Below are 23,230 nucleotides of genomic sequence, written 5' to 3' on the forward strand. Positions count from 1 at the left end.
TCTTTCATTGAAATGGATTCAATTACTGGTTTATACTTTTATAATAAAAGAGAGAATTACCTTCTATTATATAATATTATATTGCTGTTCAAGGTTCTTAATTTCATTTTATTGAAAAACAGTGCTGGTTATTTTTTAATATTGTCAATATACAATAACAGAAAACCAGAAAGATAGTAATAGACAACAGAAAAATCAAATGAATGAGGAAACATTGGCTAAGAGTCATCGGCCTTGTACCATACTCCAAATTCAACATCAAATTCCTTTACTAGAATAAGGTAGTTTGGCCCCAAAAAGAACTTCTATAAGCGGGAAAAGCCACCAAACATAACCAACTACCAGCCTAGCAAAACTCATTCCTTGCCACCAAAAATCCTCTTCATTCCTCTTTGTCTCTCTCCCGTTCTTTGGGTGCCTAATAGCCCCTCTCACCACCCAATCTAACGTTGGCGTTGAGGACAACCTTCGTCGTCTCTTCCTCACGGTCATGGGGAAGGGGCTGCCACCACCACCATCATCCGACATCGAGACAGGAAGAACCTACAAGTCACATCGTAGGACACCACCACCTCCACCGAAACACTTTTCACCCCCGGCCCCGAAACCATGGTTTGCATGGCTCGTGCCTCTCGTGTTTGTGGCAAACATCGTAATGTTTGTTCTCACCATGTACATCAATAACTGTCCAGCGAAAACCGGGGCAGACAAATGTCTTTTCTATGATTATCTAGGAAGGTTTTCGTTCCATCCTATTAAGGATAACCCTCTTCTTGGCCCTTCATTCAGCACGTAAGAATTCGCGTCTCATATTTCTTGTGTTGTCTCATTCATCCAGGTGATCATAGTCTGACTTTTATGTTTCAATTGAGGTCATAAACGTTTTGTTGAATGAATCAGCATAGTTCTTGAAATTCCATTCGATTCTTTCTTTGCTTTCTTCGGCAATTTATCAACATCAGGATGTTTATGAAAGCAAAATTGTTCTGATGATAATTAAGATAACTCCAATTCTCGCTTCCTATTTGGCAATTTTCCTACAGCGGGCGCTCAAGTGGCCGCAATATTTAGTTTGTTCTAAAATTTATAGTTAAGTAATTGTTAGCAGCATAATGATTAAGTGGCTCACTTGATCAATGATCAAGAGTATCAGGTTTTTCCCTTCATTTAGTTGAAAGTCTCCATACCGTTTTACAAAGAATAGTTGTTTCTGTTTATCTAATGCATTGATATATGTAACAACTTATCATTTAAAGCTGATTGATGTCCTGATATTTGAAAGTATATTCCGCACTGGCACCTAACCAGGATTTCTACTTGCTTTCTTCAAGATATGCCTATAATCTTCAAATAATTTGGAATGATAAATATATTGTCGAAACTTCAAAATCAAAATAAGTTGTTCATAGAGGTTGGTAGGGTTATGGTCTATCATGCACTTCTTATTCTGTCTGTCTGGCAAAATGACCTTTTTGAAATTATTGCCCATAAGAAATTCCTCAGTGGAAAAATGGATGTAAACTTCGAATGGCATGCAAGTGTTGGTTAATACCAAAGAAACTACAGGATAGAATGCTGAAATAGATTCAGCTAGTAATAATCTATACTTTAAGCAGTTAAGTGGGGTTGTATCATGTTAAGTAACCTCCTACTTATAAATTTTGTTTCCACAGGCTGAAAGAACTAGGAGCTCTTGATTGGAAACTGGTGGTCGAGAGCAAGCAAGCGTGGCGCCTCATATCCTGCATATGGCTTCATGCTGGAGTCATCCATTTAGTAGCTAATATGATGAGCCTTTTATTCATAGGAATTCGGCTGGAACAAGAATTTGGATTCTGTAAGTAATTAATCTGTAAATACAAGAACTGAGCTTTCTCATAAGGTAACTAATTCTCAATACTTGAACATTGCAGTTAGAATCGGCCTCTTATATGTGCTCTCTGGCTTTGGTGGAAGTTTGATGTCTGCTCTAGCTTCGGCTGGGCGGAAACAAACCATATCTGTCGGTGCATCAGGTGCACTTTTCGGCCTGTTGGGAGCTATGCTTTCTGAGCTCATTACAAACTGGACAAACTATGCAAACAAGGTAAACACTGTATGCTTTACAAGATTCTAACTTCTATCAGACTATGAGCTAACAACAACAGCTTTGGCAATTGAGTGTTCTAACTCTTGTCTGTTCAGTGTGCAGCTCTGTTGACCCTGGTGTTGATCATTTCCCTGAATCTAGCCGTGGGATTTCTACCTCATGTGGATAATTCAGCTCATATAGGAGGGTTTATCTCCGGATTTCTAGTCGGATTTATACTTCTCATTCGCCCTCAGTTTGGATATGTAAGCCGCAAGCATATTCCGCCTGGATATGAGATAAAGCATAAAAAGCCAAAGCACAAATGCTATCAATATCTGTTATGGATTATTGCCTTAGTCCTTTTAATTACTGGGTAAATCACTAAAAATGCTTTACTGAAGATTTTGACATTGAAATTAATCCAACTTCAGCTAACTTTCTGCCCTTTTTGCAGATATGCAACTGGCTTAACTAGGCTGTTTAAAGGTCAGACTTTTGAAAGCAAACCTCTCAGCAGCTTGGACTAGCAGACCATATTTGTATCAGCTCAATTGCCTCTTTTCTAAGCAGCACAAGTATGATCCCAGAAACTCCCTTTCATCTGTCTTTAGTTGCAGTGAGAATGTAAATAATACATTCCAATTCAGAAGGGAGTATGACCCTGAATCTTGACCCCCTCAGTAAAAGGATAAAATTCATTAGGCAAAATTTTAAGTTGTTGAATTTGTGATTCTAGATATAAATGTATCCTTGTCGATGTTTATGTACATGCACAAGTCTTCAATTCTTATTGTTTGAATGTTTCACCTTCAGGCTACTATCTCTGAGGTGGATGTAGCAGACGGTGGTCAAACAAAAACCAGAGCAGAAGTAAATACATGTGTATAAATACCTTTTAAATTACATGCAGCTGGATTGGTAGTATATAAAGTAAACACATGTGTGAGGACTCTTCTTTGTAATTAAAAACCCACAGTTAGTTTATAATGATGTATCATTTACTCATCATTCTTTGTTTTCATAAATTCCAATGGAAAGATTGTTGTACATATTGCATTAGAGATCAGCAACTTCCTTGTATGATTCTTTCCATGGAGAGCAGAAATCGAGTTCAAAATCCTTTTCCACATTTTCGAAAAGCTTGGTAAAACATTTCTAGAAAAAAACAAGTGTAGAAACTCGTTAGAGATCAAAATTTATTCCTTGAGCCTAATATAAAATTTTTTTAATTAGATTTCCACAACATATTTCTAATCTTCTTTTATTCAAGCAGTCAGCAGTTGGAAAAATAATATAATAGGATTGATGCAAAAGCAATCCAACAAGAAAAATAGCAGCTTCAAGCACTGTCATTTCTCTCTAGTACATCTCCAGTCAAAGACTCAAGAAGTTCTTTATGTACCATCCAGGAAACATTTAAAACAAATTTATGCAACTCATTATAAACATGACAGAAGGGAAATTTTGAGAAGTAAAGGATGTTGCCAGTGTAAATAAGGTGCATAATTCTACCTCCAAATTCTATATGTCAAACTTTTTGTTTCTACAAGCAGTCAGAACTTGCAATAATATTGAGGGCAAGAAAGAAGATGATCTAATAAGAAAACTAGCTAAATTTGGGAGTTCATTTTCATACCGCTTCATCACTAATCAAAGGATCAAGCTTCATTACCATGCTTTCAAAAAGAGGAGAGGTAGAGAGAAGAAGCTAAATTAAGATAAGGAGGACTGTCATGCAACAGCAAAAGTACACAATATTATCTGTGACATTAAAAAAACTAACCATTTGAAGCTGCCCTCTTCATTGCAAAAAGTATCACTCTAGCTGACAACTAATTTAAATAAGGCTTGCTCAAGGCAAGCTCTATGTCCATGACAAGTCACATAAATGATCAAAAACTTTGACAACAAGAAAAAATAGACAATGAATCATTCTTTTTTCGCATGAAACAGGCTATACCTTGAAAAGTAAGCTTTAAGCATAGGATTTTAATGCTATTCTATTCTATTAAAGTAATGACATCAGAAGGTATCTTTAACAAAACATGGCTATTAAAATTAGATTATGCCACTATTTCTTGAAAGACTAGTTCTATAGCCAGTGAAAACATCATGATTCATATATAGCAATCCATGCTTGACGTCATAAGTTTTTTTGTTCCATAAAGCAAATAATGGCACCATGATCTAAGTCTTGTCAAGATACTAGACAATGAAGGGGATAATACACTGCAAGACTGTTAACTGAAAAGTTGAGTCACAAAGCATTATTACTCTTCTTAACATTTGGGTAATCATGATGCATTATTAGTGCCAATCTTGACTTATAAATATAAACTAATCTTTTGGGAAATTGACGATGAATGCAAAAGAATTTGATTCATCTAATCCCAGTTGAACTTGGATTATAAATTATATTAATTGCTAACATGTTAAGAACCTAATGGGTCACATTCATTAAAAAATATCAATTGAGAATTTAAAAAGGAGTTAATTAAGTTGAACTTAATTGAAAGAAGTTGAGAACTTCAAGAACTTAATTGAATGGTTCAATTAGTATTGAGACAATTATACAATTAGTATAAAAGTTATACAAAATTTTACAAGGATTAGGATTAATTGCCTATATATATGAGGCTTACACTACATATTGAGAGAGTATAATAACCTACTGTATTACTTCATATCTCACATGAGTCTGAATAGCCAAAAAGTGCATAACGGTTGTTTGCAACATTATCATACATAAAGTCCCTTACAAACCTGCAACCAACCAAAATGAAAAACAAAAAAGGAAAAGAACAATCATGACATAGATCCCAAACGACTTGTTCCATAAGCTAAAGAGTAACAAAAAGGCATGACTTACAAGGGTACAAACTGTAGAACGAATGCAAGCTGGGGGAGAGGCAAGTCTAGGTATTCCATGATCTTTAACACTGCTTCTGACTTAATATATGATCTGAAACCCACCATCAAATCTCAGTTTTTAGTGTGCAATCCACCTCCAGATAGTCTGACCAGTTTCTCAAATTAGATGCGCTAGTTTTAATATGAAGTTCGGTATGAAATATTACAGCTTTCAAAACTCTTGTTAGATTCTCTTCTCTTTTAATCTTGTCATTTCTTCAAAGTTCAAAGTAAACATAACATCAAGGAAACGTGGAAAAAACCATTGCCCAGTTGCTGAAATTAAGCCAATAGCTCATGAATCGATAATTAAAGACCCTAATTAGAAATTGGGTTATAAATTACCTATCCTTTTCAACAAGAACAACACTAGAAATATCATCAGGAGCTCTTCCAGACCTCATCAATAGTTTCTTCCCTGCTTCACTCTGAAGAGACTCGAACCTAATTCTCCTATCAACATCGATAAAGAAAACAAGAAAAAAGCCATCCTCAAAACATAGAAAATTAACAACCCATACTTGAATAATTATAAAGATGTAAAACTCTAAAACGTCTCTGTCCGGACGAAACAACAATTTCTTTATATATGGGGTTTAAATTTTCCTTCTAAATTTCATTACTGACCTGTTTCGATCAACATCACGAACAAACCGGACGCCTCCATTACATAAGTTGCAAACTCCTGTCCAAAATAAGAAAATTCAAGTGATCATGTCTAACTTGGTTAAAAACTAAACAGAAAAAAAAAAATTGCAAAACTAATGAGCTGTTACCATCGAACAACATGATAGGCCTCGTGTCATGGTCGAAAAAGCTGGAAGTGGCTTCGACCCAGTTCACAGTATCAGGCCGAGGACGGGACAGTGTAGCAAAAACAGTGAAACGGTTTGTCGATTGCGCAGAGGTTGGAAAGTTTAATCGTGCACACCCACCGGAAAGAAGAAGCGCCATGGAAGAGAGCAGTTGTTGAAAGCATTTTTTCATTTTTTTTCTCTCTCTTCGGTAAAAAATGGTTGAGTGGAGATTTGTCTGGCTCCACGTGGAATGTTGGATACCATTCGGAACCTACAGAATCGAGTGTCCAACTTGTAGACTGTGCAAAAAAAAATGGAACAAATCGAATTTTATTATAAAATTTATCCAATCAGTGAAAATTTTAAGAATAATTAAATAAATAAACAACAGAACAAGTTTGGCCCATTTGCTTTGTTACTTTAAAAATTTAAAATTTAAAATATGTTATAAAATATAACTTGAAAAAACATTTATAAAAGAAATATAAGAAAAGATATTTAGAGAAAAAGAAAGTATTTCAAAAAAGTAAAAAATATTCTACTCAAATGTGCATTTACAAATGAAGTGAGTGACTTATTTATAAACTAATAACCTCTTATCTAGATAAAATTTACTAGATGAACATAATATCGAGAAATTAGATGAATGAATTAAATCCTAATGTTAGTCCAATCTAATTTACATCTAAATTTAAATATAGATAATATAAATAGATATTCAAAAAAAATTCATAACACTACCCCTTAAATATCTATTATATTAAAAATATGTCTCGTTAAAACCTTATAAGAAAAAAACCTCAAAGAAAAAAATCTAAGTGTAGAAAAAAAAATACATAATTCTTTTTAAGAATAAAATTTTGAAGTACTGTCTTATTAAAAACTTTATAAAAAAAAACTCAGTGTGAAAAATCTTGATGAAGGAAAAGAGTACAGTGCGTATTTTACTTTCCTTGATGATTGCATTATCTAAGATCTTTAAAATAATGCATTCTAATATTTTATACCAACTTTTTAAATGTTGCAATGAAGAGCTTTAGTGAACTAATCTATTAAATTGTCATTTTAACGAATCATTGATGTATCATTCTTTCAATTGAGCTATGCACGTAGTATTATCCTCATATAGCATTGTTGGATTTTTCCTTTTGATTGATAACCCACACAATTCTCAAATATGTTGAATGACAAATCTTAACCAGATACAATCACGACTTACCTCATAAATTGCTAAAATTTATGCATGGTTAGAAGAAATGGCAACTATAATTTGTTTTAGAAAACACCATGAAATAGTCATGCCTCCATATATGAATAAGTAACATATTTGGGATCGAGTCTTGTGTGAATCAGATAAATATTCTATATCTGTATAACCAATTAAATTTGATTTTAATACATTTAAGTAATATAAGCCCATGTTCGTAGTTCCTCGGAAATATCGAAGTATAAATTTAATTCCATTTCAATGTCTTTGAGTTGGAGAATAATTATACTTACTAATAAATTTACAGTAAATAATATATCAAGTTATTTTATTGCTAACAAGATACATTAGTGCTCAAATGGCATTAAGATATGGTACTTCAAGACAAAGATGTTCTTCATTATCCTTAATAAGTCGAAAAGGGTTTTTTTTTCACATCTAGTGACTTTACAATTATTGGTGAACTCAATGGATATGCTTTATACACATAGAATTGCTTTAATATTTTTGTTAAATAATTTGATTGATAGACAAAAATTTCATTTGTCAAGTGCTCAATTTAAAAACCTAAACAAAATTTTGTCCTTTCAAGGTCTTTCATTGCAAATTCTTTTTTTAAGTAATTTATCACGTTTGATAACTTTTTAGGAGTTTCAATAATGTTTATGTCATCAATATAAACAATAATTATGACAAATTCAAATCCGAATCTTTTTATAAAAGCACACGGACATATAAGATCATTTTGTAGCCTTTTTTCAACAAATATTCACTAAAGCAATTATACCACATGCTTCCTAATTGCTTTAATCCATATAAACATTTATTTAATTTGATCGAATAAATTTCTCAAAAATTCAAATTTTGTGCTTTAGGCAACTTAAATCCTTCAAGAATTTTCATATGGATATTGTTATTAAGTGAGCCATATAAATAAATTATAACTATATTTATTAGATGCATTTAAATCTTCTCATTTATTACCAGACTAGTTAATATTGTAATTATATCCGCCACAGAGAATATATCTCTTCATACTCAATAGTAGGTCTTTGGGTAAAACCCTGTACAACAAGCCGTGCTTTATAGCTTATAATCTCATTTTTCTCATTTTGTATGCACACAAATACCCATTTATATCCCACTGGTTTTACACCATTTGGTGTACGGACTACAGATCCAAAAACTTCACTTTTTTCAAGTGAATTTAGTTCCATCTTGCATCTTTCCACATTGGTCCATCATTTTTATGTCTACATTATTCAACACATGTAAGTTCAAGATTCTATTTTCTTTCATAATATTGAGTGCTACATTATGTGCAAAAATATTGTCAATATTTATTTCATTCTGATTCCATCCTTTTCCATTGTGACATAATTTATTGAGATCTCTTCATTTTCACTAATTTCAATACTTGGATTTATTCTGGATTTTTATCAATTATGTCAAGGGTTTTTTCTAGAGTTTATGTTTCAATTTTTTCTCACTATCTTGAATATTTTCTTCTTTTATTTTTTGAGGATTATTATCTTTGGAACGAATTAGTTTCCCACACTTTTGGTGTGCCTTGTCTTACTAGGACATCAATGCTAATAGGAGCATTTGCAGCTGATATATAAGATTTAATTATTCTCTTTAGGTCAGTAAATATGCCGTATAATTGATTTACTATATTTTGCAAAAGAATTATCTTTTTAACTTCAAGTTCATATTGATTTGTGCAATGATCAAAGCTAAATAATAATAATAATAATAATACATTTCAAGATATTTTCTATCACAGCCCAATTCTCAAGCCATGACCAGTGCAAGGACCCAATAGGCGTGGCCCATTGGGCCCAAGCAAGCCTTTATATGAAAACTTGTTCATTAGACCACCTGTCCCTCGTTTACCTCTAAGGTTCTTAATTCATTGTTCTCAAAAATAATTTTCCTTTCGAACATAAATCGTGGCAACTGAACAATAGCATTCACAAAATAATATTACCATTTGCCAACTTGTAGTGACATTATCATGCAAACCAAACATACAGTGTTTACAACAAATCTCAAGAATTATATTTAATTAACTATATACTTATACAAAAGACCTTGACTATCAGCGGAGTGACTCTGAATTGGATAATATTATGGAGTGCTCTGGCCAACCTACCGTAAGATGAACAGAAGGAAGCACCTCTACTTAAGATCTAACTATCTACGAACCTGAAAATTAAAACATGAAGTTGAAAAGGATAAGTATAAACCCAGTGAGTAAACATAGGAAGAGAAAAAGCAAACGATACGAAGAGTTTTTCAAAAACATGATGCACTTGTTTAAAAACAATGCAATTTTATATATTATGAACAAAACTTGATGCCGTGCTGTTTTTCAACTCATTTTAAAATATTTAGGAGTTTAAGCGAGGCAAGCATAGCAGAGCGAATCTCGTTGCAGCGAGAACGAATTTTCGTTGCATCTAACTTCAGGGCAAAATTTTGAACCAACAACTTGAGAGTTTTTCACTAAAGCAAGAATGCATTTTCGCTGTAGCGAAATCTAGAGCAAGGGTTAAGGCCATCCACCAAAGAGTTTCTCGTTGCAGCGAAAATGCATTCTCGCTACAGTGAAATTTCTAGGCAGATGAAATTAAGAGAATTTTCACTACTATAAAAATCCAATCCTATTGCAATGAGAATCAGATTAAACACCTTTGACAATAATCAAGTTTCAATAATCAATGCAATCACATATTAATTCCAAAACTTTCTATATAGTAAATATACATATATCTATATATATAAACACGTATACCACCACCGCCTCACTTAGCTCATGTGCACTCTCACACCGCATATAGTCTGAGTCATGGTGTGCTCCCCCACATCGTGCACAGCTAATGCCATTGTGTGCACCCCCACATCGCGCACAGGTAATATCATCATCAGTGTGTGCACTCACATAACACACCACTATTACTGTCATGTGCACTTCCACACCGCACAAGGCATATATCATCAGTGTGTGCACTCACACAGCACACCACTATCAACATAATGTAGAAACACATGAATTCATCACATTCATATTTCACAACATAAAAACATTTCATCAAGGGCTTGTTCCCATGCAAATTTTAAAGAAAAACCAATAAAATATTTGCAAGTGGTTCAATCAAGCATATAATCATTTATTCCAAAACATTTTAATGCAAGTTCACTCACCTTAATGCCACTTTACAAAACTAGTGCCCACAAAGTCTCAATCTAGGTAGTCTCGGAATACCGTTAAAACCTATATTTACCAATAAGCCATAACAACCTCCATCAAGTCATAATTTGAATTTAATAATTCTAATAAATATACACTATACAATCTACACTCTAACCCAACTTTTAACCTAGAATTCTAGTCTAATTCACAAACCCTTTTAACTAATTGTTCAAGTTTGAAGTTTCTTGACGTTGGTGCTTGAAGGTATAAAGATCAACCAAACCTAGCAAATTTCAAAGAAAGGAAATTTGAAGAAACTTAGAAAATAAAGTCTAAAAATTACAACCCATAAATTCAAAAATTCAAGGGTTGAAAATATATACCTTTTAGCCTTAAAAATGAAGATTTGAAGCCAAAAATCCAAGTGTTGTTGAAAGTGGAGTAGAAATAGAAAACAAAAGAAAGTAAGAGAGATTTTTCTTTCTCTCTCCTAGGGTTTAGATGTGCTGAAAATTGGGGTTAGAAGCTACAAGTTTGATGCTCAAGAACTTAGGAGAAGGAAGGAGCAAGAAAAGAAAAAGAAAGAAAGAAAAGAAGGAAACGAAAATGAAAATCTTTGAATTTTATGGGGGAGGAACAAATTTGGCGTTGGGAGAAGATGAAAGAGGAAGATGATGCCTTGGACACAATGGCCGGCCATGGGATAAAGATGGAGAGTCAAAGCAACTTTTGGAAGCTTGGACCAAGCTTTATGAGAAATTATCGTTTTGCCCTTTAAGGTTTTCACCATTTTTAATTGTATAAACCCATAATCTTTTAATTCGAATTTCTTTCCATTTTTCTTCCTTAACACTTGTACCAATAAAATATCAAATTTATGATTTAACGTAGTAACACCGTAATATTTAAATATTTACTTACCTGCGCTAGCTTTATTTAATAAAAACATGCAGGCCCCATCAACGTCATTTTTCTCTAAAATTTTCTTGCCTTTCTTCTTCCCCACTTAGATCAACCATATATTTCTCCTTCATGAAAAATTTTGACATCGAATAAAATATTAATATTTTAATATTATTTTATTCAAAAATTTTTCACTAGCCTTTTGGGGCTCCAAAACATCTTACTTTGCCCTAATTCACATTGAATCACCTTTTATCTGGCAAATTCTTTCCCAACAAAAATATTATTATTTTATTATTATTTCTTCACGTGTAGAATATTTTATCTTAAAATACTCTTTTCACTCGTCTCCATCCTTTGGCACTTAAATCAGCATCCATTGACCCTTTGTCTCGTTGATAAGGTCATATTGACTTCTATAGGAAAGTACTTGGTGTCACATTTTTTTTTCAGTTGTTTGTTTTCTCTCCCTAATGTTGGAAAAATTGTTTCATCAAAATAACAATTAGCAAACCTTGCTGTAAATAAATCTCTTGTTGAGGATTCTAGATATTTAATTATCAATGGAAATTCATACCCAACATATATTCCTAACCTCCTTTGAAGACCCATCTTTGTGCGTTGTGATGGAATAATTGAAACATATACTACACATCCAAAAATTCTTAGATAGAAAATATTTGATTCGTGATCATAAACCAATTGTATAAGGGAGAATTTATAATAACTCTTTGGCATGATGTGTACAAGTCTACTGCACCTAAAATGGCATGCCTCCCGGTAGAAATTAGGAGATTAGATTTCATATGCAATGACCTTGCAATCAATTAGAAGTGTTTAATAAATGATTCTGTTAGACAGTTTTATGTATGAACATGAGCAACAAACTATTCAATAGTTACTCCAACTAATATGCAATATTAAAGGCTTGAGATATAAATTCACCAGCATTGTTAAGACGTATAGTCTTGATTGCATAATCAGGAAAATGTGCTTGCAAACCAATGATTGCAAATGCCAAATTGCAAGCTGATAATAAGCACATATGTGACAATCTAGCTGATGCATCTATTAAAATTGTAGAATATTTAAATGGTGCACACGATGGATGTATAAATCCACATATATCACCTTGAATATGATTCAAAAATGTAAGGGAGTCAGTCCCAACTTTAGATGGCTTTTTAATTTGTAACGACTCCTCTCCGGTCGCTACTGGTGCTTGAGACCTCTGAGAAAGACCCGCCAAGTCCCGAATAAGCCTTACTCAAAATGCCTGTTAGTTCACTACATACAATCACTATTCCATTTTGATACTTAAAACAATATACTTTCATATCATGACTTGAACCATAAACAAACTAATCGATTCAAGCTTTAAACCATTTAATCACTAGTTTATACATTAAAATCCACAATCTCCAATTATTTACTTATATCAACATCAATATCTGTTTACAACTTAATGAACAAAGAGCTACGACTTGACCTCTAACAACGGAACGACTCGGGATAGAATGCTAGGAGATCCCTTTACCTATTTGTAGTGGACCTAACGCACCGATGATTACAGACTAGGCTGATCCCTGTCAACAAAAAGGGAAATAAAAGGGTGTGAGTCTCATAGACTTAGTGATCATCGGCTCCGTGAGTAGGGCGTAGAGGGGAAACAAGCATCACGTAGATAATTTTGAATATTAAAAAGCAAGATTATAAAAACCATTTATTTCAAACGAAAGTTTGTGCCTTATATGAAAAACCAAGAATTTCCTATGCATTATAATCATTTCAAGTAGTACACAGAAATCAAGGTAAATAAAAGTTTCCACCCCAAAACAGGTCAATAACCTTATTCAAGTCAATCATTTGAAACATAGATTTAAAACAACTATACAAAAAAGAATCCCACCGTCGAAAATCAATCGGCATTTTACTCAAATCAAATCAATAGATTCGGGCAAACTCCCTTGAAATTGAATGTTAATCAAACTTATTTGTAAATCACAAATCGCCTCGTACTCGAGGAGTTAAAATTCATTTCACAGTAAAAATAGGGGAGCTATGGAAAAATCATTCAATTCCATTTTCACCATGCAAAGAAATATGAGTTTGAAAACCCAGAGAGATGCCACTCTCGAGTAGGGAATGGAAATAAACCCGTGGTCTCACTACCGCGTAATAACATCCGGGAGCATCACTTCCACCGAATTCCCACATTGCCAAGGCAGTCTCAACGATGTTGGCCGACATTAGAGATATCAGGCAGTCGCAACCGCCAAAATCACTAGTGGCCTAGCCACGCATACATATTATAAAATCTTGTTCCAAATTTACTCCCAAAACATTCAACATAAGGTATGATAAAATCTATTATCATTTTCATAAAATAAAGTTGGTGCACGAATTTCGAAATAATAATTCGCATGGTAAATAAGTATCATAATCATGTTTGCACACTACACCAAGATAAAGCACATTTTTGGATGTAAATCGTCTTGAAAAGCTTGTTTCCTAGTTTAAAAACACTTTACGTATAATTTATACATATAAATTCAAAACACGTTTAAAAATCATAACAATAACAAATTCTTAAAATTTCTATCAACCCATGCTTTCCACAATTTTCGCGTTTAAAATAAATCATACGTATATGTATATATTTATGAAAATTTTAAAATTGGCACCCCCTACTCACCTTACAATAGCAGGATATTATATCGCTATAGTTCAAAGACGTATGTAGCTATTTCTTCTTGTCGGTCGTTTGTTATTTCCTCTGGCACTCCACTATAGTGCACTATCTTTACTTTAACACTTCCTAGCAACAATTCAAACTCAATATATTTAGTGCATCAATTCCACTTCTATTTCTCATTCTATCATGAATCCATATTCAACTAACTCACATCTTAATACATTTTTACTAAAATTACTTATATCCTTTGCTCACGTAATTTTTTAGATTTTAAACACAAGCAACTTATTTATGATATTAAGTGCCTACTTCAACCTTTCTAAGCAACTTCCATCTAAATCCACCTTATATTTTTATAATATTAACCACATTTACGGCAACCACAATCATTTCTAATCTACTTAATTATTTTCCAATTTCCATCCACATTATTCCTCCTTATTTCTTCCGAATAATATACCATGCAACTTAACACTTCCAACAAACTTATGCAAATAGATCCCTCCGACAACAATAATTCCACATAATGGACCATTTCAAAATTTCTTAACTATACTTAAAATACTATTCATTCATTTCATATTTTCCTCTTTGCTTTAATCCTATAAGATATCATACAAGAATTTTTAAAAGTTGTATTAAAGCAACTTAAATTTACTTCATATCACCAATAACCAAAGTTTAGTCAAACAAGATGGGCTAGCCCCTAAACAATCCAAGTTCACAACAAACCCATGGAAAAGAGCAAAGCAATTTTACCAAATTGGGCTAGGTTGGCCCAAGTCTTCACCTTTCTTTTCTTTCTCTTTTTCTTCCTTCACTCGATCTCTTTCTCACCCTTTGCTGCAGCCTTCATCCTTCCTCCACTCCCAACGCTGGTAGCAAGCTCTCTCCTTTCACTCTCACCGTCGGTCACCATAAAAAAAAAACCCAACTTCCTCACTTTTCCTTCCTCAAAAATCCAGCAGCACAAAGCCTCTCTTTTTCCTTCTCAACTAGCAACAAGACTCTTTCTTTTTCCCTCTCAAAACTGGTAGCAAGTTCCCTCATTTCTCCCTCTCAATACTGGCAGCAAGTTTCCTCATTTCTCCCTTTCAAAATTGACAGCAAAACTCTTTCTTTTTCCCTCACAACCAGTAGCCACACTCTTTCTTTCTCCCTTGGTTTTTAGTTAGATTCCCCCTCCAAGTGCCAAGTCTTCCTTTTGTTTTTCCTTTCTTTGCTTTTTATTCTCTTTTGCTCTCAGTTGGTGCAAAGATTTCTTGTTCTTCTCTTTCCAGCCAACCTTTCTCTTCCTTGTCTCTTAAAGTGTCAGCCATTATGGAAAGGAAAAGGACAATAATTTATTTGATATTGATTTTCACATGTGGAAGACAAATTGGACAAGTCAATGTACTAGTCAATTATTTTATCTTCTTTTCTTCCTTTATGGTTTTGGTCTGCTTTCCTTCTTTCACTCATAATTTGGCTTTTTCTCCTTTTTTCTTTATCTCCTCAAATGGATGATGATAAAATGAAAGAGACAAAAGAAAGGTTTTATCTAATGTTGCTTCATGGTGGGGTCGACAAATGACAAGTTTCTTGCCAATGTTCCCCCACCCTTTTTTCTTTCTTCTTCTTTCATTTCTTCACTTTATTTCACTTGGTTCGCCCCCCCCCCCCCCTTTTTTTTGTTTCTTCTTCTTATTCCTTTATCATATTTTTGTTTACTAGGCCGGCCCCCCTTTTTTCTCTTCTTCCTTCATTCCATTATTTTATTTATTCACTACTATTATATATTTATTTTGTTTTATTTTTAACTTCAATTAACAAACTTTGCATATAATCCTAAACTTCATTTTATTTACTACACAACCCTCTAACTTTCGTATTTTAAAATTTAGTCCTTTCGACACGTTTAAAAAATTCTAATTTTTTTCTATCTTTCTTCTCTTACACGTGTACAATCAAAATATCAAAATTGCATTTCAACGGGGTATTACCATAATATTTTAATATTTACTTACCTACGCTAGCTAGATTTAATAAAAACACGTGGGTACAATTACCATCGTTTATCTCCAAAATTCATTCGTACGTCTTCTCCCTCCACTTGAATTGATCATATAATTCTTCTTCATGACTAATTCCAACATCCGATTAAATATTAATATTTTAATATTATTTTATTCTAAAATTTTTCACTCACCTCCTTTGGTCTCGAAACGCATTAAGTCTCGGTTCATTTCCAAATCATCTTTTAGCTTACTAATTCATCCCTGACAAGGATATGATTATTTAATTATTATTTTTGTGCGTGCGAAATATTTTACTTTGGAGCATTCCTTTGCTCCTTTATCGCTCTTTAGCATGTAAACTCGCATCAATTATTCTTTCATCTTATCGAGACGATTATTTTAACTACTATACGAGGGTACGGGGTGTTACATAATTAATTTGCCTTTAGAATAAGCAACACATGAGAATTCATTAGATTGAAAAATCTTCTAGCTTTTTCAATAGATGATTACATTAGTTTTCAATAATTTTCACATCATTATTGATCTGAGATGGTCCAACTGGTCATGCCAAACATTAAAATCATTAGTAAACTTCTAGTTTACTATAGCATGAGTTTCAATCATTCTAATATTTGGGTAGAACAATCTAGAAAACAAAATGGGTAATTTTTTTTTATTATACACTTCTTACCTAAGCTAATAATGTAATATAAAGGTATTAATTGCTTCTTTTATTTGTTGTTTCAATATGATATCCATTCAGACAAATATCTTTAAAACTTAATAAATTTTTTTGAGACATTAAAAATAATACATCCTCTATTATAAACTTTGTTCCTCAAGGTAGTAAAATATTGGCTGTTCCAGAACCTTCAATTAATCTTGTACTACCAAATATTGTATTGACATTGGTTTCTAGATATTGTATTGACATTAGTTTCTTCCTTTGTCAAGTGGGAAAAATATTTTTTGTCTTTAAATATAGTGTGCATTGTAGCAATGTCTACTAGACATATATTTGCATTATTGATCTTGGATCCAATAAGATGAATGTCCATATTTTTCTTCAATAAAATAAGATATACACAAAAAAAGCTTACAAGTTAACATAAAAGAACATTAAATATATAATTAAAATAATAATAAGAACATACCATTTAAATAAAATAAGAACATATAAAAACATCTTTATAATATAGTTAAACTAAAATATATTAACTACTATTAAGAAATTTCATTCTTGGATATTTCTATTACCAATCAAATGATCAATTCCTTTTTTTGTGTGGATAAGAATTGTCACGACCAGATTTTAGAGCCGTGACCAGTGCATGGACCCAATGGGCATAGCCCACTAAGCCTAAGCAAGCCTACTTATATAATCTTGCTCATCATTCCATCAATTATTCTTAAAGTCACCTTTCATACTTCCAATCTATAAAAACCTAATTAATATGCTATAGCAATCAAAACTACATTTCACATTAACCCAAATAATATTAACCATTGCCACTCATGGTGGCTTACCAATCAAAATATACATATATGCTCTAAGGCTTGCATTTTAGTTCTTTACATCACATGTACGTATTTACAAACAAAATGACTTTGGGCTTCCAACAGAATGACCAAGGTGAAGGGACGGCTACTGAATGCCAACATACCTACCAAAGAGACGAAACTACGTGGACACCTCGACCTAGGTTCCAATTACCTCTTAATCTGAAAACATGAAGTTGAAAACAATGAGTACAAACTCAGTAAGTGAACATAAGAAGGGAACAAGCAACGATAAGAAAAGTTAATAATCATGATGCACTTATTTGAAAACAATGCAACTTAGTTCAAGTTCTTATTAAAAATCCCTCCATTAAACCCCTGGTTATTAAATCATTTAATGATGAAGGGGTATTCAGCATGAAATTGGAAATAGAGGAAATTTCCAGCAATCATCCAAGCAAGGCTGTATAAACAGAATGTTTCTCGCTGCAATAAAATCAATTTACAAGTAAATGGAAAATTTTCAAGATTCATCATGCCATATAATCACATATTATAATAATGATCTTTCTAATTGCATATACATATACTTAAGCATATATCAATTAGTATACCACCACATCTCATCCAGCTCATGTGCATTCCCCCACATCGTGAACATAGCCAGGCATCCCATCTCACCCAGCTCATGTGCATCCCTCCACATCGTGCACATAGCTGGACACCCCATCTCACCTAGCTCGTGTGCATCCCCCCACGTTGTGCACATAGCCTGAGTCATGGTGTGCATCCCCCCACATCATGCACAGTTAATGCCATCGTGTGCATCCCCCCACATCGTGTACACGAGCAGTATCACCATCCATCTCCCTTACCACTGTCATCACCGGCAAGTGCACACTCACCTCGCACATGCACGGTTGCATTTGTTTCACAATGGTACCATTTATGACATAGTATATATATATATATATATATATATATATATATATATCAACATTATACAGAAACATATGAATTCATCACACTATCCATTTCATAAAGGCTTGTTCCCGTGCAAGTTTTGAATAATAAAAAAAACCAATAAAACGTTTTAAAGGATTTAATCAACATATATGTGTATATCTCAAAATCTTTTTATGCAAGTTCACTCACCGGTACTTGTTGAACCTTTAATCAACTCTAACTTCCCTAATGGTCCAAATGGGGCTGAGGGGCCTTGTTGGAACCTATCACACACAAAAACATCACAGCCAATCCAATTTACATTAATATCACTCCAAAAGTTGTTTCCCAATTCAAGCTTTAATAGCCCTTCCTATCTATCTTCTAATTACCATTTAATTGGCTATTCCATTTCTCTACTTTAGTAACACTAGAAATAGATAAACAATTTCAACAAATAAAGTAACTCATAACTCTAATTACTAGCCATCATCAAAACTTAAAACCAATCCTAATTCATCACTCAAGTTGGTGGATGGTAATGAAATTTCTTCCCAAGAGTCCTCAAGCTATCATGAAACCTCTCTTTCTTTCTCTACAAAGTTCAGTAGCTGAGAAAAAGTATTAAAGAAAGACTTTTAAAGGTTTGTTTAAGGTGAAGGAGTAAAAGAGTATGAAAAACCCTACAACAGGGTGTGTAAAGCATGAAAATTGAGGTTAGTTTGAGAGAGTGATGGAAGCTTGAGAAAAACTTTCATGGAAGAGGAGAAAAACGTGAGATGGGAGGAGGAAGAAGAAGAAGAAAAAGTTGTTGAAGAAATGTGGAAGCTGTTGGAAAATATGAGATCTTTATAGTTAAAGCTTATCTAATTTCTCATGCAATTACAATAATGCCCTTAACAAGGCCACTTGTCTTCCTCTTTTTCTTGTGCAATCTTTTTACTCTTTTGACATTGGAAAAGGTCCAAAATCCTCTAAAAGAGGTCCCTTAAGTAGCCCCCAAAAGTCCTAGCTTCAAAAATCCCCTAAACTTGTTATTTGTGTAAATTACGGTGAGGGTCACGACTCTCAATTTCAAGAATCGGGGAGCTTAAATGTTCTGTCCAAATCTATCCTTTTAGCATAGTATTTTCACTTTAACAAGGATTTGATCGCCTTCTTTTCAAAACTGGGCAAAGTTGTAAACATCAAAGTTGTAGCCCTGCCTCTTAGATTTCTAATGGTCTAAAAATCATGTCATTTGGACTTTTGTAATGGGAGATATGCTTGAAAAATAGAAACATATGCAAATAGAGCAACAACCCACTATGCACCTTTCTTCACCAATTGAAATTATTTTTTAATCATACTCCTATGACGACATAAAATAATTATAAGTAACATAAAACTAGCATCATTTGCTCAAATTAAACCTTTAAACATAAGTTCTAGCTCGAGTTACATATTTATGAAGGTCGAGGTTTCACAAGAATATCAATAATGTCTTGATATGTTATATTAACTTGGCCATGGTTAAAAGTATCACAAGATGTTTTAGCTTTCAATGGTGCTTTATAAAATTTAAGATTGATAGGTACGTTACCAATTGCCTCTCATGCCACATCGATGACAAGATATTTTCTATATTCTTTTTATTTTATCCATTTTTATTTGTTCATTATTCATTCACTTTTGGTAGGTTAAAATTATTCAGCCATTTTTTATGGATTAAAGGTATCCATCCACTTTTGGTAAGTTAGTGGGTTAAGGTATTCATCCACTTTTTAGTGGGTAAAATTATTCTTAGAATTATAATAGTGATTAATGCAAATTATTATGGTGACCTCTTTCATGTCTATGACCATAATTGTTAAATAATGTCGCATTCACTTCAAAAAATGGATAGATTCATGATTTTTCATTAGTTGTTATATAATACCAAATCTATTTTCCAATTAAGGGATGAAATATACATAATAGCAAAATTCATATTAAGGTTGATTTTTAAGAAATGAAAACACTAAAGAGATATCAAGTCACTTATTTGATTTGTTACAACAAAAAATTAAAGACCAACCATTAAAATCCTTTTAAAGCTTGGAGATGATGAAGACAAAATAATACCAACACTTACCTGATTTGCTAAAACTTGAAATCAAAACCCAATCATTGAAATCCTTTTGAAGCTTGAAGATGATGACAACAAAATAATACCAAAACTTGAGAGATTAAAGAATCGTGCTGATAACATGTTATGAAATATATCTTGAAAGAAGATCTATAAAAGAAAGTATTTTGAGGGAAAAAAAGTATTTAGAGAGAGTAAGAAAGATCTTATTCAAGTGTGTATTTACAAATGAAGTGAGGGGCCTATTTATAGGTTAATAACCCTTTATCTAGATAGAATTTACAAGATAAAGATAATACTAAGAGATTAGATGGATGGATTAAATCATAATGTTGATGCAATCTAATTTACATCCAAATCTAGATAAAGATAATATAAATGGATATTCATAAAAATATTCATAACAAAATACAAAATATATAAATAATATTTACCATCTAACACATAAATAACATTTACCATTTAAATAAAACATACAAATTAACTTTGAAAGAAATAAATTTAAACAAAAATCGAACAAACATTCTCAAAGAAATTCAACAACATTCTTTCAATGATATTCTTCAACAACAACCAACTTAAAAAAAGGTAAATTAAAGCAAATTCAAGCTAACATATTCAATATTCTTCAAAGTTGAAGATGATCTTCCATGACTTCTCACATAGGCCCTCTAACATGTTAAAGAAATTAAAATTTTAATTAGTATAAATATTTTGTTAGAACAAGCTAAATATTTTTATATGCAACAATGCCAAAATTCATAATAACTACCATTTCCTTAAAGAGAAAAATACACCTCTAACCTTTGCACTCATCAATTATGGGATCTAATGTAATTTTTGAAAAATCTAACATACATAAAATAGAATAACAAAAAGCAAGCTTACAAAGAACTAAAAGAAATAGAAAAATAAGAATTTAAAAAGAAAAATAAAATGATAAAAAAATCAACCAAAACAACTTTCTCAAGCTCTATCAAATCATACTTAATGTTATTGAGATTGAAATATGAAGATCTGCATAGCTAATCTCAAGCACAAATAAGGACTTACACAAGCTTAGGGTTAAAGAACTCCTATAAGCATTAAGCAAATGTTGATTGGTGTTAAAAGTGGATTTAGAAGTAAAATATAACCTTTATAAATTAATACTCCATAAATTAATAAGCTAAATTAAATAATATTTTTGATCGGCCTCGACTTGAGACTAATGTTGTAAATTAATAATTCACTAAATTTATAAAATAATACAATTTTAAAAAAACACTTAGGTCCCACTTGATATATAAATTAATAATTTCCTCATTCATCAAAATTATATATATACATGACTCAAGTAGAAGGCCTTTGTAAAATATGACTCCAATGTTACTTGTTTCCTCTTGAAATTAATGTCTCTTTGGACCTCATATCTAACTTTACTTAGTGCATTAAAAAGCTCTAGTGTAGTGTTCTCATATTGCATTAGAAAATTATGCAATGTGATTATTGTTTTTAGTGCATCTTTGTGTGAGACATCCTCTAATACAGAACTATTGTTTTCAACTTCATCTCCTATGTCATTTTCGATGACGTTCTCAATAAATTGCTCGTCACTTAATAACTTTGAAGTTACCTTGTTTTCTCTTGAGTAGCTCAAAAGGTACTCAACATCCATTATATCATGATACCTCAACTCTTTTGATTAGAACATGCAATTGTTGAACGCTCCATTATCTGAATGTTGACCCAAATTCTCCAAAGCCATGTTATCCATAAACCTAACACTGTCGAAACAATTTAACATGTACAACAGTGAGAAGAAAAGGAAAGGTTCCCTTAGTACTGAAGAGGGATCAATGGAATCCACTGCTCGGAGTCATTACGTGGAAGAGGGTGAAAGCTCCCAAAGCATACGGACCCATATTCTGATTGGATGGGTTCGCTCGGGAAGTGAAATAATATTTAAGATCTGGAGAAGCCTTGCAAGGATGGCACGTACTCAAGTCGATCTTAAGGTAAAGGACAAGGAGAAGGTGGAAAAAGTAACAGTCGGGAACTATCGTCTAAGGAAAGTATCTAGTGTTCGGGATTTTTCTCCTGGTTGTGGGAGAGGTGCTGAACCCGTTAGTAAGGAAGATTATGTCAATGAGCAGCAAGGTGAGAATGATTTGGATGAGTGTGAAACCTCGATCTTCATAGACGTGTGACGAAGGTAGACACGATGACATAAATTAGGGGTAGTTCTATCATTTTCTTAGTGAGCTCCTAGAAATGAGTTTTTCTAATATTATTAAAGTCTAAGTTAACCTAAGGAATAAATGAATGAGGCACATAATAATGACATAAACGAAGAAAATAGAAATAATGATAATTTTCACGATTGGGGCAAAATGGTTATTTTAGGTCTTGGGTCTAAATTTTTAAGTTTTCATGAACTTGAGTACCTTTAATCTATTGTGGACCTTTTCTCGATGTCAAAAGAGTAAAAAGTTTGAGCCAAAGGGAAGAAGAAGGCAAGGTCAACTATGCAATGGCATTTTTGTAAATAAGTGAAACTTTAGTCAACTATAGGATAAATATCAAATTTTTTCAGCACTTTTTCCTCACTTCCAGCAACTTCTTATTCTTCTTCCCATCCTTCTTGCTCACTAAACGTTTTCCATCTCTATGGAAGCCATCCCTTGAAACCTCCATAATTTTCCCAAAGTAACTTCAATTATCATGCGTTGGTACACTTTTTCATAAGATTTTTTCNTCCCATCTTTCTTTCTCACTAAACGTTTTCCATCTTCTATGGAAGTCATCCCTTGATGCCTTCATAAGTTTCTCAAAATAACTTCAATTCTCATGCTTTGGTACATTTTTTCGTAAGATTCCTTGTGCTCTTTCACTTCTACACCTCAAGAACCCTCAAAAG

General features: G+C 32.8%; 2 protein-coding genes across 4 annotated transcripts; one reads left to right on the forward strand and one right to left on the reverse strand.

The window, feature by feature from the left end:
* Window positions 300-3,079, forward strand: LOC18595718 (RHOMBOID-like protein 5). Its single transcript, XM_018123746.1, has 5 exons — window positions 300-792; window positions 1,674-1,837; window positions 1,914-2,086; window positions 2,185-2,444; window positions 2,526-3,079. The coding sequence occupies exons 1-5, from the start codon at window positions 491-493 to the stop codon at window positions 2,596-2,598; spliced, it is 972 nt and encodes a 323-aa protein (XP_017979235.1). The 5' UTR covers window positions 300-490; the 3' UTR covers window positions 2,599-3,079.
* On the reverse strand, window positions 1,811-6,081 carry LOC18595719 (DCC family protein At1g52590, chloroplastic). Of its 3 annotated transcripts, none has more exons than XM_018123748.1 (6): window positions 5,758-6,081; window positions 5,609-5,666; window positions 5,327-5,434; window positions 4,941-5,033; window positions 4,744-4,834; window positions 1,811-2,356 (listed from the first exon to the last, which is right to left on the reverse strand). In XM_018123748.1, exons 1-5 carry the CDS (start codon window positions 5,966-5,968, stop codon window positions 4,753-4,755), a joined length of 552 nt encoding a protein of 183 aa, XP_017979237.1. In that variant the 5' UTR covers window positions 5,969-6,081; the 3' UTR covers window positions 1,811-2,356; window positions 4,744-4,752. The 3 variants fall into 3 exon arrangements, with proteins under 3 accessions (XP_017979237.1, XP_017979236.1, XP_007023854.1); XM_018123747.1 differs by lacking the exon at window positions 1,811-2,356 and adding an exon at window positions 3,015-3,226; XM_007023792.2 differs by lacking the exon at window positions 1,811-2,356 and having other exon boundaries at window positions 4,591-4,834.

This window comes from Theobroma cacao, chromosome 6 (assembly GCF_000208745.1).
Source record: "Theobroma cacao cultivar B97-61/B2 chromosome 6, Criollo_cocoa_genome_V2, whole genome shotgun sequence".
NCBI lineage: Eukaryota > Viridiplantae > Streptophyta > Magnoliopsida > Malvales > Malvaceae > Theobroma > Theobroma cacao.

Bases quoted from the DNA above. Each gene is read 5' to 3' on its own strand.
- LOC18595718 (XM_018123746.1), top strand. From the start codon at position 491: ATGGGGAAGGGGCTGCCACCACCACCATCATCCGACATCGAGACAGGA. The intron at 2,087-2,184 runs GTAAACACTGTA...TTGTCTGTTCAG, and splicing joins GGACAAACTATGCAAACAAG to TGTGCAGCTCTGTTGACCCT. The intron at 2,445-2,525 runs GTAAATCACTAA...CCCTTTTTGCAG, and splicing joins TTAGTCCTTTTAATTACTGG to ATATGCAACTGGCTTAACTA.
- LOC18595719 (XM_018123748.1), bottom strand. From the start codon at position 5,968: ATGAAAAAATGCTTTCAACAACTGCTCTCTTCCATGGCGCTTCTTCTT. The intron at 5,667-5,757 runs GTAACAGCTCAT...TATTTTGGACAG, and splicing joins GCCTATCATGTTGTTCGATG to GAGTTTGCAACTTATGTAAT. The intron at 5,435-5,608 runs GTCAGTAATGAA...CGATGTTGATAG, and splicing joins CGTGATGTTGATCGAAACAG to GAGAATTAGGTTCGAGTCTC.